The 16,883-nt window shown below is 39.7% G+C and overlaps 1 protein-coding gene across 4 annotated transcripts in view; it reads left to right on the forward strand.

Moving 5' to 3' along the window:
- Positions 1–16,883, forward strand: part of HECW1 (HECT, C2 and WW domain containing E3 ubiquitin protein ligase 1) — a 444,141-nt gene that overhangs the window by 380,461 nt on the left and 46,797 nt on the right. For all 4 annotated transcript variants that reach the window (XM_072760066.1, XM_072760065.1, XM_072760067.1 and 1 more), the window contains 6 exons: positions 304–400; positions 5,831–5,914; positions 6,555–6,664; positions 12,150–12,270; positions 13,016–13,129; positions 13,970–14,122. In XM_072760066.1, the coding sequence (XP_072616167.1) occupies positions 304–400; positions 5,831–5,914; positions 6,555–6,664; positions 12,150–12,270; positions 13,016–13,129; positions 13,970–14,122 (679 nt within the window). The remainder of the gene's footprint in view (positions 1–303; positions 401–5,830; positions 5,915–6,554; positions 6,665–12,149; positions 12,271–13,015; positions 13,130–13,969; positions 14,123–16,883) is intronic.

The following is a 16,883-nucleotide window of genomic DNA, read 5'->3' on the forward strand; positions in this document are numbered from 1 at the left end:
CTCCTCTCATGGAAGAGCAATTTTATTCTCCTTCACCTCTTCACACAGGGATGAGTTAAGTTCCTGGAATATTAAGGATAATTAACTTAGATCTGGTTTACTTTGGGTTTGATCTTTTAAAAATGATAATGCTATTATGTCACAGAAAAAAGCCCTCAAGAGCTTACATTTTTTTGATGAGTATGCTATCTGCCCTTCAAAGTCCTTTGCTAACCCTGGTATCAAGCAGCCATTTTCCAACCATTAGAGAAATTATCTCTGGGCTGAAGACTCAACCACAACGTGCACTTTTGTCTGTTTCAGCATATAATGACAAGATTGTGGCATTTCTTCGCCAGCCAAACATTTTTGAAATGCTGCAAGAGCGTCAGCCAAGCCTGGCGAGAAACCACGCACTCAGGTAGGGACTTGTCGCTCACCCTCTAGCTCTGGGTCTCTCCAGCCCGTCTCCCCAGGGGGACAACACCTCTGTGGAGGGAGAGTAGAAGCTTATGATTTTGTTTTGTTCTCTTGAATACTCAGAAGGAAGGATCCAGGGGATTCTAATGTTCTCTGAAGAGCCACTAACAGAGATAGCCATATTGCCGGGTTCCATATTAACCATGGATTAATGCTAAAATGATTTCCACTGATTCAGAAAGAAACCCAGAAAAAGTAAAATATCTTTCATCAAAAAATTACTTATGTAAAGCATCATATGATTTTTTTATTCAAGTATAATTAACATATTAATTAATGTTATATTAGTTTCAGTTAGACAATATGGTGATTCAACAATTCTAGACATTACTTAGTGCTCATTATGATCAGTATACTCTTAATCCCCTTCACCTCTTTCACCCATTCCATCACCTACCTCCTCTCTTGTAACCATCAATCTATTCTCTGTAGTTGAGCCTGGTTTTTTGTTTGTCTCTTTTTTCCTTGCTTGTTTGTTTTGTTTCTTAATTTACTGTTAATTACTGTTTTGTTACTTAATTTACATATAAGTGAGATCATATGGGATTTGCTATTCTCTGACTGACCTACTTATTTAGCATCATGTCCTAAAGGATCCATCCATGTTGTTGCAAATGGCAAGATTTCATTCTTTTTTTTAGTTCAGTAATATTCCATTGCGTATATATGCCACATATTCTTTATTCATTGATTGATGGATTAATACTTGGATTGCTTTCATATCTTGCCTGTTGTGTACATGTGACAATAAACATAAGGGTGCATATATTTTTTGAATCAGTGTTTTCATTTTCTTTGGGTGAATACCCATAGTGGAATTATCAGATCATGTAGTGATTCTATTTTTAATTTTTGAGGAACCTCCATACTGGTTTTTCCAGAGTAGCTCCAAAAGCTTGCATTCCCATCAGCACTGCATGTGGGTTCCTTTTTCTCCACATCCTCGCCAACATTTGTTTCTTGCATTTTTGATTTTAGCCATTTTGACAGGTGTGAAGTGATACCTCATTGTAGTTTTGATTTGCATTTCCCTGATGAATGAGTGATGTTGAGCATCTTTTCATGTGTCTGCTGGCCATCTGTATCTCTTCTCTGGAAAAAATATCTATTCATGTCCACTGCCCATTTTTAATTGGATTATTTAGGGGGTTTTGGTGTTGAGTTGTGTAAGTTCTTTATATATTTTGGATATTAGCCCCTTATTGGATACATCATTTGCATATATCTTCTCCCATTCATTAGGTTATTTTTTGTTTTATTGATGGTTTCCTTCACTGTGCAAAAGCTTTTTATTTTGGTGTAGTCTCAGTAATTTATTTTTGCTTTTGTTTCCCTTGCCAATGGAGACATATCTAGAAAGATGTTTCTACAGCCACTGTCAAACCAATTACTGCGTATGTTCTCATTTAGGAATTTTATGGTGTTAGGTCTCACATTTAGTTCTTTAATCCATCTTAAATATTTTTATTTTTAAAATATCATTTAGTGGTAAACCAATTATTAGATGAACATATTAAAAAATAAACCAACCAGCAAACCAAAAGTATTAAAAGTACCATGTGTTCTAACTACTTGAATCTTACTATCCATTAGTGTCATTGTTACATGAGTGTCCTTGAAAATGAATCACTTCATTTGGAAAGGACAGCCACCCAAAGTGATAACAAGAGAACATCTCATAAATCTCACGTTCCAAGATCTTCAGGTATCTCTCTGCTTCAGTTAACTGCACAGTGTTTGGGAATCTGGCCATACGTGATGGTTAGATGTGTCCCGTTGGAGTTTGAATTCTTGATCAAGCTCTTCGAGACCATTATTCAGAGCATGTTATTCAGTCCAAAACTACCCTTAATCTCCTCAGATACAGATTACCATGTGGGCACTGTGTAGATGCTTTTATGGGTTATGTGTATGAAGGATCAGGAAAGGTCTGGGAATGCAGTCACTGACCGCCTCGGATTCCTCACCTCCTATTTGGTGGCCTTTTGAATCTAGCTGGCAACTGTAATACTCTGACTTCTCAGTGAATCGCCAACACCTGAAAATAGCCTCTTTGCAATTCAAATTCATATTACTCCTCCCAGAGTGGATTATTCACTGATCTCACACACACACACACACACACACACACACACAGCCTCACTGACACCTCTTTTCACTGCTTTTTACTCTGTGTGAATTAGAACCACCCGTCCTCCCCACTGCCAGGTCTCCACTCCTCCTTCTTTCTCTATCTCCATACCAAAACATAAGCCTCCTCACTTTCTATCTTCCAGCCTTTCTTTTTCCTTCCCTGTCATGGCCGGCATTTGGGTGCTCATCATTTCTCTCCTGGATTTTGTAGGGGTCTCCTAGAACATGTCCCCTTGATCTATCACTGTAACAGATATCACCTACCTGTTATAGCCAGAATTACCTTCTTATAGCACAGATTAAATCATGTCACTTCTGGCCTTCAAAAAAAGCTTTCCATTGTATGTGAAATAAAGTCAGGATTTCTCAACACATTTTCCATGGCCCTAACCTAACTCTATCTCAAGCTAGTTTTCCCTTCTAGTGTCTTCCACTTCCACCAAGCAGGCTGTGTCCTCTCCTACTTCTGCCCGCTTGGGAATGGCTCTTCTCTTAAGGACCTCTCAACTCATTTTAAAGGCTCAAACCAAATACAAAGATTCACCAACCTCGGCAAACTTTAATATTTCTTTTGCCTTGTTTTGATAGCATTCCTTTTTTGTCCTTCTCATATATTTTTCCATTATCTCTTGAATGCTGTCTGTACTGGTGTAAACTCCTTAGTGCAGGATCTTCCAGTCTTTGCCTTTGTATCACTCTTCCCCTCAGAACCTACTCCTCTACTTTGAAAATAAGCAACGCTAATTATGTTTAGAGTGTTTGAAAGATCTTTAGATGAACAGATGAGCTTTATAGCATAAGTGATCAGCCCTTCCACTTACGCTCATCTCTGCCCATTTTACTACTGTGCCACAGAAGGCAATGCCATACTCAGTCATGTGGCTCATTTATTTGTGAGCTACTCCCTGACTCACAGTATAGCATAATTTAAGGGAATTTCCAAGGGATTTTCAGAGAAGTTGTATGATATGAAAAGTTTCTGAGAGATTGCTACTCTTGAACTTTTTTTCGGTTACTGATTCTACCAATAACTCATGAGTTCGGGACTAATTTTTTGAGGAATTTGAATTCACCAAAGGCACTGGAGTCTCATTTAAGTCATTTTAAAAGTGAAAATGTAATCCCCTGGGTAAAAGAGTGAAGAGTGAAGAGTGCTATTACATAGTATCACATTATAACAAAATCCAAGAAGCCTTAAAGGCTTTGTTGCAGTGCAGAATTGTACAATTATGATTTTTCCAGACATGGGGAATTTGGAATTAAGACAACTTGGAATTGGAAAAATCTCAGCAATTATTTAGTATATAAACTAATAACTTCTTTAAGATTAGGGACTCCTTTAAGGACTTGAATGAGAACCCAAATATCTCACCAAAAACAGAAGGCCCAAAGTGGCTAAAAAACATGGAATTAAAAAGAGAGAACAACAAGAGGAAAAATTTGCTTACAGGCCATACAAGAGTCAGGCTTCCAGGAACCAGGAAGCTAGGAACTACTCACTGTGACTGGGCTGGTGGTTGCCCCTGGATCTGATGTGGGGGTGAGTCAGTTCCATTTTAAAGGTCCAAAGATTGAATAGAAAACCTCCTTTCCCCCATAACACTGCCCAGAGGACAAACTTACTGCTTCCTCTGTGGTCTTCAAGTGGGGAATGTGACCCTTGTTCAGCCATTGCTTTTCTCAGGGAGTCATGGATACATGTCTTGAGTCCACAAAGCCAGTGTGAAGGGTGAGTCCTCAGAAAACTGTGTTCAGCAGATAACACAGTGAATCAGAAGGAAGCCACCTAAGGAAAGGGAAGATGGAGCCAGAAAACCTAGAGTTAATGACATCTGTTAACTTTAAGGGTTATGGTAGCAGTGGTCATTCATTCATTCTTCCTCTAAGCTTTTATTGTGCCAGTATTCTGAATCAAGAAGGGCTGTATATGCAGTAGCAAAGCAAACAGACACTGGTCCCACTTTGTATCGTATTTGCTATCTATTGAGGAAGGCAGATGGTAGACAAGTTTGACTTTTATTTTTCTCAAGCCAAATATATAGCTATAGAATGTGTTAGAGGCCAAAAGAACAGGATCAGAATTTAGTAATAAAAGATAGTGACAAAAGAATTTCAAGGATTTCATGTGGATATTAAGTTTTGAGGAAAAAAAAAAGCCTTTATTGCAGTGATATGCTACCTATACTGAGAAGTTGGATTACAACACATTTCTCTGTTTAATCTTATTTTGTAGAGGCCAAAAAGTTTTCCTATTAAAAAATACACACACCAAAAGGTCAAGCTTATTATATTGTTGCCTGAAAATATGCAAGTAATGATGAAGATTTGGGCTCATCTTATTATAATCAGAGACAGGAAAAATTTGTAACTGCAGTATTTTTATAAATAGATTTTTAAGAAGTCATACATTGGAGGAAACTGAGTATACGGTATACTGGATGGCTCTGTATTAATTTCTTACAACTATATATGATTCTAAAATTATCTCAAAATTAAAATGTTAACAAAAAATAAAGTTAAATATAAAAAAAAGCAAATCCTTAAATCTTCTCAGATTTCTGTAGCATCTCTTCAAGAAAGGGAAGAAGATTTAACTTCTTTGAAGCATGCACACAATGGAATGATTCTTGGTTGTGGCATTTATAATATTTGAATGCCAGAGAAGCAAAGCGCAAAGCTCATCTGATCAAAATAAATATCATTTATCTCTAAATTCATCAGAATAATTTGTCAGGTTGGAGTTGGAGGTCATGAAGAGAGTCAGAATGCAAATTATAATTAAACTGAGAAGTTGAGACCTGTGCTCAAACTGACCTGGAAGACTCGGGTATTCTGGATGCCAGCCGCTCTCTTCCCTGGTGTCGCATTATACATTTTCCATCAGGTGTAAGATTTCTTGAGATGCCCTCTTTCTCTTTCCTCCCATGGCTCCCAAGATGCCGAGAGCCCACAGCAGTCCTCCGGCAGCTCTCCTTACCCACCTCCCTCCCAACCGTCATAGCTGTCTGAGGTACTAGGTGTGTTGTCTTCCTCAGCTTCCATCCCTGTAGTCTGAGGAAGGGTGATCCCTTGTAGAGCATCATGGGAACCTGCTACAGGACCTCAAAATACCACAAAATTCACTGGACATTAGAATATCACTAGTCAGCCATATTGGCAGGGAAACGAGTCAGAAAGGGATGTTCCCTCGTTTATGTGTTGGTGTGTAATTCTTATTTTCTTTCCTACATTATTCTAGGGAGAAAATCCATTACATTCGGACTGAGGGTAATCATGGGCTTGAAAAGTTGTCCTGTGATGCAGATCTAGTAATTTTGCTGAGGTAAGGGGCTAAGCCTGAAACACTTCTGGAAAGGCTGCTCTGGGCAGTTTTTCTCCACTACTGCTATAGCTGAAACACTCTGCATTTGTTCTAGAGGATTCTAGTAGCTGCAGAGTAGGACCCCCCACCCTTGTACCTGCTGCCCATTGCCTTCTTTACATTCACAACTGAGGTATCAAGAACTGTGCATAGTACTTAATGGAGACTTTATTATTGCAGGATTAATTAGGATTTAAAATAACACTGAGAATTTGCACGCTGGCATGTGCCTATCTAAGTGAACCTAAGTGCTTTTGTTGCCTTGTGAGACCTGTAGCCACTATATCGTAATTCATGAACACTCTCTCGTGAACAGAAAATTAACTTTTTTCTTTCTTTCTTTCCTTCTTTCCTTCTTTCTTTCTTTCTTTCTTCCTTTCTTTCTTTCTTCTTCTTCTTCTTTCTTTCTTTCTTTTTTCTTTTCTTTTCTTCTCTTTTCTCTTTTCTTTTCTTTGTCCTCCTCCTCCTCCTCACTCTCCTCCTCCCCCTCCTCCTCCTCACTCTCCTCCTCCTCACTCTCCTCCTCCTCCTCCTCCTCCTCCTCCTCCTTCTTCTTCTTCTTCTTCTTCTTCTTCTTCTTCTTCTTCTTCTTACTTTACAGTCTCTTTGAAGAAGAGATTATGTCCTATGTCCCACTGCAGGCTGCCTTCCACCCTGGGTACAGCTTCTCTCCCCGCTGTTCACCCTGTTCCTCACCTCAGAACTCCCCAGGTAACTTGAGTATCTGGCATTCTATCTCCTGTAAGTGTCCATCTGGGTTTCCACCAGATGAAGGTAGAAGAAGAGCAGTAGTATATGTATGTGTGTGTATGTGTGTGTGTGTGTGTGTGTGTGTGTGTGTGTGTATATATATATATATATATATATGTGCACTCTCTTCTCCCCTCTCTCAATTTTCTAGTTGAAACCACATTGTCGAAATTGGCTGGTGACAAATTGCCTGTTTTTGTAATGTCCCCACACTATAAAGCATTCTACATTCTTAAATAATTTGAAATTTTTAATAAAAATATATTTCATGACATGAAAATTATATGATTGCAAACTTCAGTGTCTATAAATAGAATTTTATTGAACCCCAGTCACACCTGTTTATTTATGTATTTTTCTATAGCAACTTTCACACTACAACAGCAGAGCTGAGTAGTAGCGATGAGACCAGAGGGCCACAAAAGCCTAAAATATTTACTACCTGGCCCGTCACAGAAAAAGTCTACTGACCCCTGCTCTAAATTACTTTTGTATTCCAAAGGTATCTGCAGGCATTTAGAGGGGAAGAGCCCTTTCTAAAACATTTTGCCTTATGACTCAGAATATTATTACATATTAATTTTAGTAACTTTCTGTTTAGGTGTAAAGGAATTGCTCAGTGATGTGGTGACTAGGGACCACCGTTCTGTCCCCACAAAGATGTTGCAGAGTTTTCTTACATGCACAATTGTTCCCCTACAGTTTCCTTTATGTATTAGGATTAATATACTCATGATACAGAAATTCTTTATCGGTATTTTCCATTCCAAATAAGGAAATATATACTGAACTGTTTAGTGGAAAAAAAGAAGATGTTGCTCTTGGGTTCATCAAAATAATTAGTTTAAGTCAAATCCATATTCCCAAATGAGATCCAGATATTGGAGAGTTTTCCTCAGTTGCTTAGTTTTCAACACCACCTTGTTCAAAGTCTTGGTGGTAAACCCAAATTTCTTTTTATGACTTTAGAAGTAAAGGAACTTATTTTTAAAAATCTAGTAGGTTCTTTTATCACAACTTCTAGAGTCAGTGTCTAAGCTTGGATTTTGAAGCCACTGGAGAAATTCACAAGAGATACAGAATTTAGCAGTGTCCTCAGTCCCCAGAAGGGAAGTCTCACTCAGCATCGTGTGGTACTGCCACATGTCTCTAAAACTAGAATATCTTAGTTTGGCTCCTCCAAGTTACATCACTCAGAACTATCTTTTAGGGGTAGTTTTGTTAATTGCTAAAATCTGTTTCTAAGTCAGTATCTCCTCATCATCACTTCCTCCAAACCAGTGCACCAAAGGCATTATTAAGGAAATGCCCAATGTGTGCTGCTTCTGAAATATAATTGAGATGCCATTGCCTGGGAAAAGGAAGATGAGGACCTTTGCCAGAGCCAACATGAAGACAGTCAAATATTTCCAGTGCACACAGAATGACTTACTTTTGGGGAGTAAAGCCTTCCATTCACACAGGATGACTTAGTTTTGAGAAGTAAAGCCTTCCATTTGGGGGCACCTATTGGTCTACATGATGATCTGCCATTTTGTTGTAGATATTGTACCAGCCTGATAAAGTATCTGCACTTTGGTCCAAACATTCAACAGTAGAGTATGATTTTAACATTATAACATGGAGGAGGCAATCATATTACAAATAGAAAAATAAGAGATACTAGTTATTTCCTAAATGAGAATTACTTGCATAATTTTATAAAAGGAATCAACTTTCCTAATAAGCCATTACTAATACCATGAACCTAAATGATCATCCAATTAATTTTAATTCTTTTTTAAATTTTTTTAAATTTTTATTTTTTAGATTTACTTATTTGAGAGAGAGAGTGAGAGCGCACCAGCAGGAGAAAGGCAGAAGGTGAAACAGGCTCCCCACTGACCAGGGATCCCAATGAAGGGCTTGATCCCAGGACTCTGGGATCACAACCTGAGCTAAAGGCAGACATTTAGCCAACTGAGCCAGGCACCCACAATTCATTTTAATTCTTAATTGTCCTAGCTCTGACCATGAGGGTCCTAGATTATATAATCCAAATATTTTGATGTTGAATTTTATAATTCCCATTTTTCTAGACCTTCCTGAAACTTATCTGAGTGCTACAGAGATAGCAAATCATAGATATTTATGTCAAAGTACTTTGTAAAGCTTAAGTTACTAGAAAAATACATAGAATTGATCATGGACATAGTGGTGGTACCAGCAGTAGTAAAAGTCATATTATAAAAAACACTGCATTGTACTGGACAGAAAATGCTACTTGCACCTACAGACTTGTATTCTCATTCTACATATAGTCTGAAACCTGGCATTTCACTGAGGACACTTCTTTTCAATGGTGGCTATGGGTTCCCTTACACCTCAGGTGCTGGGGACTCCAAGGGTAAGGCTGATGCGCTTCATGCTTCCTTGCTTATTCCACTCAGCTGCCTCCCCACCACCCCCAGTTGCTCTCATCAACCAGCCTTTCTGTCATTCTCAGACTCTGGTATCTGTCTCATAGTTTTCTCTCCTTCTCAAGTCTTTCCATCATCCTGAATGACTTCAACATCCACAAGGACACCCATTCATTTGCCTAGCCTCCTGGTTTCTGGAATTTCTGGTCTGCCATGACCTTCCCCTCCCCCCCTCAGAACCACTTGTTCTCACATTCACCTTCCCATCCCTGTCATCATCTCTAAAATCACTAATTCAAGCATCTCACTCCCGTTCAACTACTCTCCCTATTACTGTCCTTTGTCCTCATCAGGACCTCTAGTTCACACAGGCCTCTCCTTTCCTTTTTGTCCTTCCCTTATCCAGCATAGATTCCATAGTTTATTATCTTGGTAACATCTGTGCCAATGGCCTTTGCTCCCCAGTCCTCTCCATTTTGTTTGCAGAACCCTGCCCCTAGATGAATGCACTATCTGCTTCTTCTTCGTCTATCTATGCTCAGGAATTCTTGGGCAAATTCATCTGACAGGGCCGATTACACACTATAGATTAGTCTTCTCTCACCTCATATGATCTTGAACACCCAAAAGAAAACTCTACCACGTTTCCTAGGTAAACTTTTCTACTGCTTTTTCTTTTCTTTTCTTTTCTTTTTTCTTTCTTTCTTTCTTTCTTTTTTCTTTTTCTTTTTTTTTTTTTTTTTTAGAAAGAGGAAGAGAGAAAGCAGGGTAGAGGGGCAGATGGAGAGGGAGAGAGAGAATCTTTTTTTTTTTTTTTTAGATTTTCTTTATTTATTTATGAGACAGAGAGAGAGAGAGAGAGCCAGAGACACAGGCACAGGGAGAAGCAGGCTCCATTCAGGGAGCCTGATGCAGGATTCGATCCCGATCCAATCCTGGATCTCCAGGATCATGCTCTGGGCTGAAGGTGGTGCTAAACCACTGAGCCACCTGGGCTGCCCCCATAGATAGAGAATCTTAAGCAGACTCCACACTCAGCATAGAGCCTAACATGGGGCTTGATCTCACAATCCTGGGATCATGACCTGAGCCAAAATGAAGAGTTGGACGCCTAACCGACTGAGCCACCCAGGTGCCCCTTTACTGCTATTTCAAAGTTTATGCTCCCCTCAAATCTCCAACCCTCTCTATCTCTCCTAGCAAATGATATCCCTTCTCCCTTCACTAAGAAAATTGAAACCATTAGGTAGACATTTTCCCAAATGTCTGCTACCAGTCCTACAAGCCTACCAAGCCTGCCCCTCCTTCCACTCCACACCTGTACATGAGAGGAGATGTCTTCACTGGAGGTCACCATGACCTCCAGACACACAGGCCAGTGGGTAATTCTCACAATCAACATCAAGCCACCTCAAGCCACATTTGACATTATTGACTGTTCTCCCTCTTAGGTCATCTCTTCAGTTAGCTTCTATGACACTACTATATGCACTTCAATTACTTCTTTGGCCACCTATGCAGACTCATTCTTCACTTCCTACCATGCTCAAGACTCAGCCCTAGGTTTCTTTTCTTCTCTCTCAAACTATGTCTCTTTCCAATCAAACATTCAAAAGTAGCAGCATCGAAGGCCAAGTTCTTGATCTCCACCACAGATTTGTTCTTTTTCCCTTGTTCTCCATCTCAATGACTGTCACTGCAGCCCCTTCCACCTCAGTCTACTCCACTTCTCACCTCCGCTGATACCACACTAGTCCAATTTAGGCTGTCTAAATCTATCCTAGTCCTCTCATTTTTTTCTCTGCATTGCAGAAAGACTGATGTTTTCATGACTCAAATGTCATCATGTCAGCCCTCGTGCAATGGCTTCCTATTGTGCTTAGTATTAAACAAAATTATTTAACAGGATGGACCTTATCCTGTTTGATCATCTCCTACTCACCCCACCAGCCTTGTTTTGCATCACTCTGATCTTCACACCCTGCGCTCCAGATAAACTGGAGCACCACTTTCCATTTTGCTGCAGTACCTTTGCACATGCTGATCTTCTACCTACATTGCTCTTCGCCCGGCTCATCTCTTATCTTAGTTAAATGGAAGTCTTTCCTAACTAATTCAGTCTACTTCATGCTTACTTATTCTTCGACTATTCCCCAGGGAAGCCTTCCCAAACATGGCCAGAGTGCTCTGTGATCTCAAAGAACTGGGTTCCTTTCCTTCATGGGTAGCAATCATCTCAATTTGTAATGATAGTCTCATTCCTGTGGGTTTGTAGATATCAGTCTTTAGAATATAAATTCTGGAATATGGTAGTTCTTGAAGGGGCAAGCCATGATTCTGGCCATCTATAAAACTTGGAGAAGAATGTTATTTTTTCTATTCCTTTTAAATAGAATCCTATTCCTTTTAAATAGAATCCTCATTAAAAAGTGTATAAAGATAAGGCATTCACAAAAAATTCTAAGTGATATAAAAACGACTTCTATATAGAACCAACAAAATATTATTATTATTATTATTATTATTATTATTATTATTATTATAAGTTTCTTCTATGATGCAGGATAATCTAATATAAACTCCTAAATGTTTAAGCCCTACTGGACACCCATGTTTATTTTAGGGTCAATATATTTAGAGAAGTATGACATATGTGTGTGTTATACTCTGAGTTGCCTTGTTATAGCTACAATCATTTCTTATAATACAGAAACTTATAAGAAAAGTTTACACTAGTTTGATTTGTGTTGTTTTAGATTATCCAAGTACAATTAAGCCAGTAGATATGCTTATCAAGGTATTTTTAAGAGAAATACAACCCAAAGTGGAGTAAAAGACATAAATGTTTATTGTCAGAATTCATTTTTCTCTTCATTATATTATTTCCATTTTATTATAAAAGTAACTGAAAGAGTAATGGAAATCAAAAGGAAACTTCTTTAAGAAGAAAAGTATGAAGACATAGGAATGTGCCTCTAGTTGGCTCTTTTTCTAACATTGCTCCATATTTCAGTGTTGACCTTCAGACAACATGCTTCTCTCTGCAGGTTTACAGAGAGCCAGCGCAAGAGCCCCTTCACCCTACCGGAGAGACTTTGAGGCCAAGCTCCGCAATTTCTACCGAAAACTGGAAGCCAAAGGATTTGGTCAGGGTCCAGGGAAAATTAAGTGAGTGCTCCATTGCTTGTCACTGAATTCACATGCTAGATTTTTCTGTCCTTTTCTCCCTATACCTTTGTGATACTTTTTGGAGATTGAATTCCATGGTATGGTAACAGTTATATTCATAGTAGGGAGGAAGGTAAAAAAGAAGTTGGGAATAAAGAGGAAAGGCAGTTAGATTGGAAGAGAAGTAGGAAGGAAGGAAAGAGAAGAGGAAGAGAGAGAAAAAAACAGATTTCAGACAAAAGCATATACAAAGTTAATGGTAGACTTTTTCAGAAAACCAAGAATTTTGAACTAAACAAAAAAAGTATGTATTTCCTTTTACTTTTTCTTGGGACAAATTTAACTCATAAGTCAAATTTGTGACTTCTATAACTTTGTAATTGAGGTCTAAGTGAATAGTTGTATATTTCTCTTCTGGGTTTATTATTTTCGTCTTTAGGATCTGAATCTAAACTCAAAATTCCAGCTGGAATTGATTTTTGATCAATTCCAAAAAGAATCCTAAAAGTAAAATCCGATGTGATGGGGTACATCCAATTATAAGAATGTACATGTTGTTCTCATGCTCCCAGTATTTCCAAAAGAGCATTAAAATAAGTCTATTGCCAAACTGATGGAATCTGCACCTCGTTGGAGAGGCTGGAGAGTGAGGCCATATAAGCTCGGGCACTCACAACTCATCCAGAACACTTTCCAACATCAGAGCTCGGAGCCACCACTCACTGCCCATATGAATTCTTCCCAGGCTCATCATTCGTCGGGACCATTTGTTGGAGGGAACCTTCAATCAGGTCATGGCCTATTCCCGGAAGGAGCTTCAGCGAAACAAGCTCTACGTCACGTTTGTTGGAGAGGAGGGGTGAGGCACCAGCAGTTTTATGCAGACATCTCACTCAATGTGGGCAGGCCAGAGTCACCAGATCGTGGTGATTTTTCTCAAGAAAAAAACAAGGTGGCTCTTAACTTTTGCCCCAAGGTGATTCTGATCATGTCCTTCCAGGAGGTCTTTCTCTCCCCAGGTATTGCCAAGCCTTAGAATTTATGCTCTTCAAAAGCCCAAGATTATCGGCATGTGCCAGGGTCTGAGGTTACGCACTTACACTGTGCATAAGCCAAAAATACAGACTTAAGCTATTAGATCTTTACTTTATCAGGTGGTGTACACTTTTGTATCTGATCAAAAATCTCTTCCTCCTAGAGTGCACATATACTACTACGTAGCAAATTTTTTACAGCATTTCAGTGATTTTGTAAAAAAAAAAAAACAACAACAAAAAACAACAACAACAAAAAAAAAACATCTTAACCGTGGAGGCCAAGCCTACGTAGGAGGGCATATTGGAACAAACCTGGAAGTTTTTTCAATTTACACACATGCACTATCACAGGAAATTCTTTTATGCCTCTCACAGCAAGGTCCTCATTTTTAATGGGCCAGGTATGTGCTTTATCCAATTGGTGTTATATGATTGAATAAAGGTTAAGAAACACTGCCATAAGAATTTATTCATGGATATCTAAAACATATCCCCTAAACTGCATCCTCATTTTCTACAGCCAATTATGCTCCCATGGGGATCCACTGGAAAGAACTGCTTTCCTTTGCACTGACTCTGAAAGAACACACTAGCACCTGGATAGAAACAGGCCCCCACCTCCCACATGTAACAAGCTTCCTGGGCCTCTGCTTCCTTTGCAGCCTGGACTACAGTGGTCCTTCGCGAGAGTTCTTCTTCCTTTTGTCTCAGGAGCTCTTCAACCCATACTATGGACTCTTTGAGTACTCTGCAAATGATACCTACACCGTGCAGATCAGCCCCATGTCCGCGTTTGTGGAGAATCATCTCGAATGGTAAGATCTGGAAGACTTGCTTGCTTATGCTTGAAGGTTCTGGTCTCTCTTAGTCAGAAGTCAGTAGTATGGACTTGAGCAACACTAGTTCTTGTGTAGAGTAGTGGGCCAGATATTAAGAGGAGTGATGGGAGTGGACAACAAGGCCCTAGAAGGAAGATTCAGTTAGTTTTCACCCAGAACGTGAAATAAATTACTAAAGACACTGCACATTTACTATCAACTGCAAATTGATGTTGATGAGCCAGTAATTGCCTTCAGAGGAAACACTAAGGTAAGTAGACATAGCTGAATGTTGAAATTTTTACTAAGTGTTGAAAAGTCTACTAATCATAAGAGTCCCCAGTGGAGGCTTCTTGGAGCTATTCATGAGTTTGAAATTTTTTGATTGTGGACCAGTGGCTCTAGGACTGTGGATGTGAGCTTCTACATCTTACTGTGAAGTAAGGCTGCTGGGCCAAGTGCTCTCTGAGCATCCCCTTGGCTTGAAAATCCATTATCTCTTTGGTTCTCTTTTATCAAGGCATCTATTACCACTTACTGAAATGTGTAAGAAGTTAAGTATCAGTCAACTCTATGCAGTTCTGTGTGTGAAATACCTCAGATATGGATATTAGAAGTCTCCAGAAAGCTGCATGGGACATCTAGGATGCAAGCTTTTTCCTGCTGTGGCACCACCACACCTGATTTGAAATTTATTCTTAGTCTCACTGTAGGAGCTCCTGCTGTTAGGAGGGAAATGAGTCCTGGAAACTGCTAATGTGGATTCTTATCTGACATTGCTCATTTATGATGTGTTGTGACAGCTGCTGGGGAAGGGAGCAACTGGGGTGATCCCTGGCCTCCTGGCTTAGAGCCCAAATGCCCACATTTTGTTTTAAAGCATCAGAACAACCCACTTCTGCTAAGACTTCCAGCTATTGCACATGCCCTCTCTCTCCAAAAACTCTTAGCTCTGAAGTTCTTGAGCTGAGGCAGCCGTGTATCTACATTAAGTGTTTGGCACAAGTGAAGAGCCAGAAGTTGCCCTTTTTTGTTCCTTTTCCTGTAACTTATCAAGAAGTGGATGCTGAAGTCTGTGAAGCAGAAACACAGAGACAGGGCAAGATGGAGCAGACGAGTGGCCCTTAAGGGGAGTTATGACCCCAAGAACTGAATGCCAGCTCTGACTTAGGTCACATCAGGCAGTTGTAGCAGTAGAAACTGCTGCAGCACCCATGACACAAGAGTACATACAAACACATATTATACTTAATATGATCCCTCAATCATCCTTTAGTTTGCGAACATGAAATTTAACATGATGTCTTGAAAGTCATAAATTAGAATCAGCAATCAATAAAGAAATATTTTCATCAAATATTATACCACATATGACTATGCTGAGGTGTTGTGGGGATACCTTCATTAATTCACCAGTTATAAATCAAGCACATACTATGTGCCAGGAGGATACAAAGATGAAATGAGAAAGATCTTCCCTCAAGGAGTGGTGGAGTGGTAGTGGGAGCAGCATATGAGTAGACCAACAACTATGCATAATGTCTTAAATGCCTGGTTACGCATGCTTAACACACGTGCACATGTGTATGTATGCAAGCCTAAGATGCATATATAATTATGCCTGAGAATTATATTAAATCACAAAGAAAAATGTCTCACTCCTCCCAAGGGAGGAAATGGGGTGTGGGAAGTGAAGCCAGTGGATCTTATAAAAAGAGGGTATGGCTACACCAAATCTTAAGGGACAGTTGAGTAGGAGACTCAGCAGAGAAGGAGAAAGAAGATATACCCAGGAGCCAGATTAGGAAGTAAGAATTGAAAGGCTATGAGAGGAGCCTTAAGCAAGCAGTGTAGACAGTTCAGAGCAGAGAATGAACTCAGGGTTGTGGTGGGAAGTGAGGGTTGGGACAGAACGGAGGCAGATGGTCATACCCTATGTGGTGAATACCATGATTGGATTTGTGGTTTTGAAAAGTAAATCTTGTCATAGCGTGGAGACACATTTGAGGAGGTAAAACTGGAAAGAGCAAGACCAGCTCTAAAGCTGTTGATGAGTCAAGGGGGAGCAATAGAGATTCAAACTCAGGCAGAGGTGGTGTTTGAGAAAGGAAGGGACTGACTTGAGGGCCACCTTGGAGAAAGAAGAGAACTATTTGGTTCACTGAAGGAATGTTCACTGAGGTGAGGGAGGGAGAGAAGTGTAGCATATGTCAGAGGTCCTGGATGAGTGGACTGATACTATACAATGGGAGTTATGTGAAGTAAATGATATTCAAATGTTTTATTTACTTATTTGAGAGAGAGAGAGCACATGAGCAGGAGGGAGAGGAAGAGGGAGAAAGAACCTAAAGTAGACTCCACGCCAAGTATAGAGCCCAACATGGGGCTTGATATCACCACCTCGAGATCATGACCTGAGCAGAAACCAAGAGTCAAATAATCAATTGACTGAGCCATGTAGGTGCCCCTAAATAATATTTATAGGAAAGATAATTAATTTACTCTTTGGCAGGTGGTTTGCAGTTTCTGCTGCAAAGACAGATTGATGTATAATGTAACTAGAACTATGGCCCTGGTTAGCAGGAAAACATCTGGGCTAGAAATTGAGGTTTGGGAGATGGCAGAGTGAATCAGCTTTGAGAGAAGATGAGAGCCCTCAGAGCTTATGCAGAGGACAACCAGAGCCAAGGCCCACAACAAGGTGGACAACGTGGATGTGCAAGCATGCATGGAGTCTTAGATCCCTGAGAAAACTAAG

The sequence above is a fragment of the Vulpes vulpes genome, chromosome 5 (genome assembly GCF_048418805.1).
Source record: "Vulpes vulpes isolate BD-2025 chromosome 5, VulVul3, whole genome shotgun sequence".
Taxonomy (NCBI): Eukaryota; Metazoa; Chordata; class Mammalia; order Carnivora; family Canidae; genus Vulpes; species Vulpes vulpes.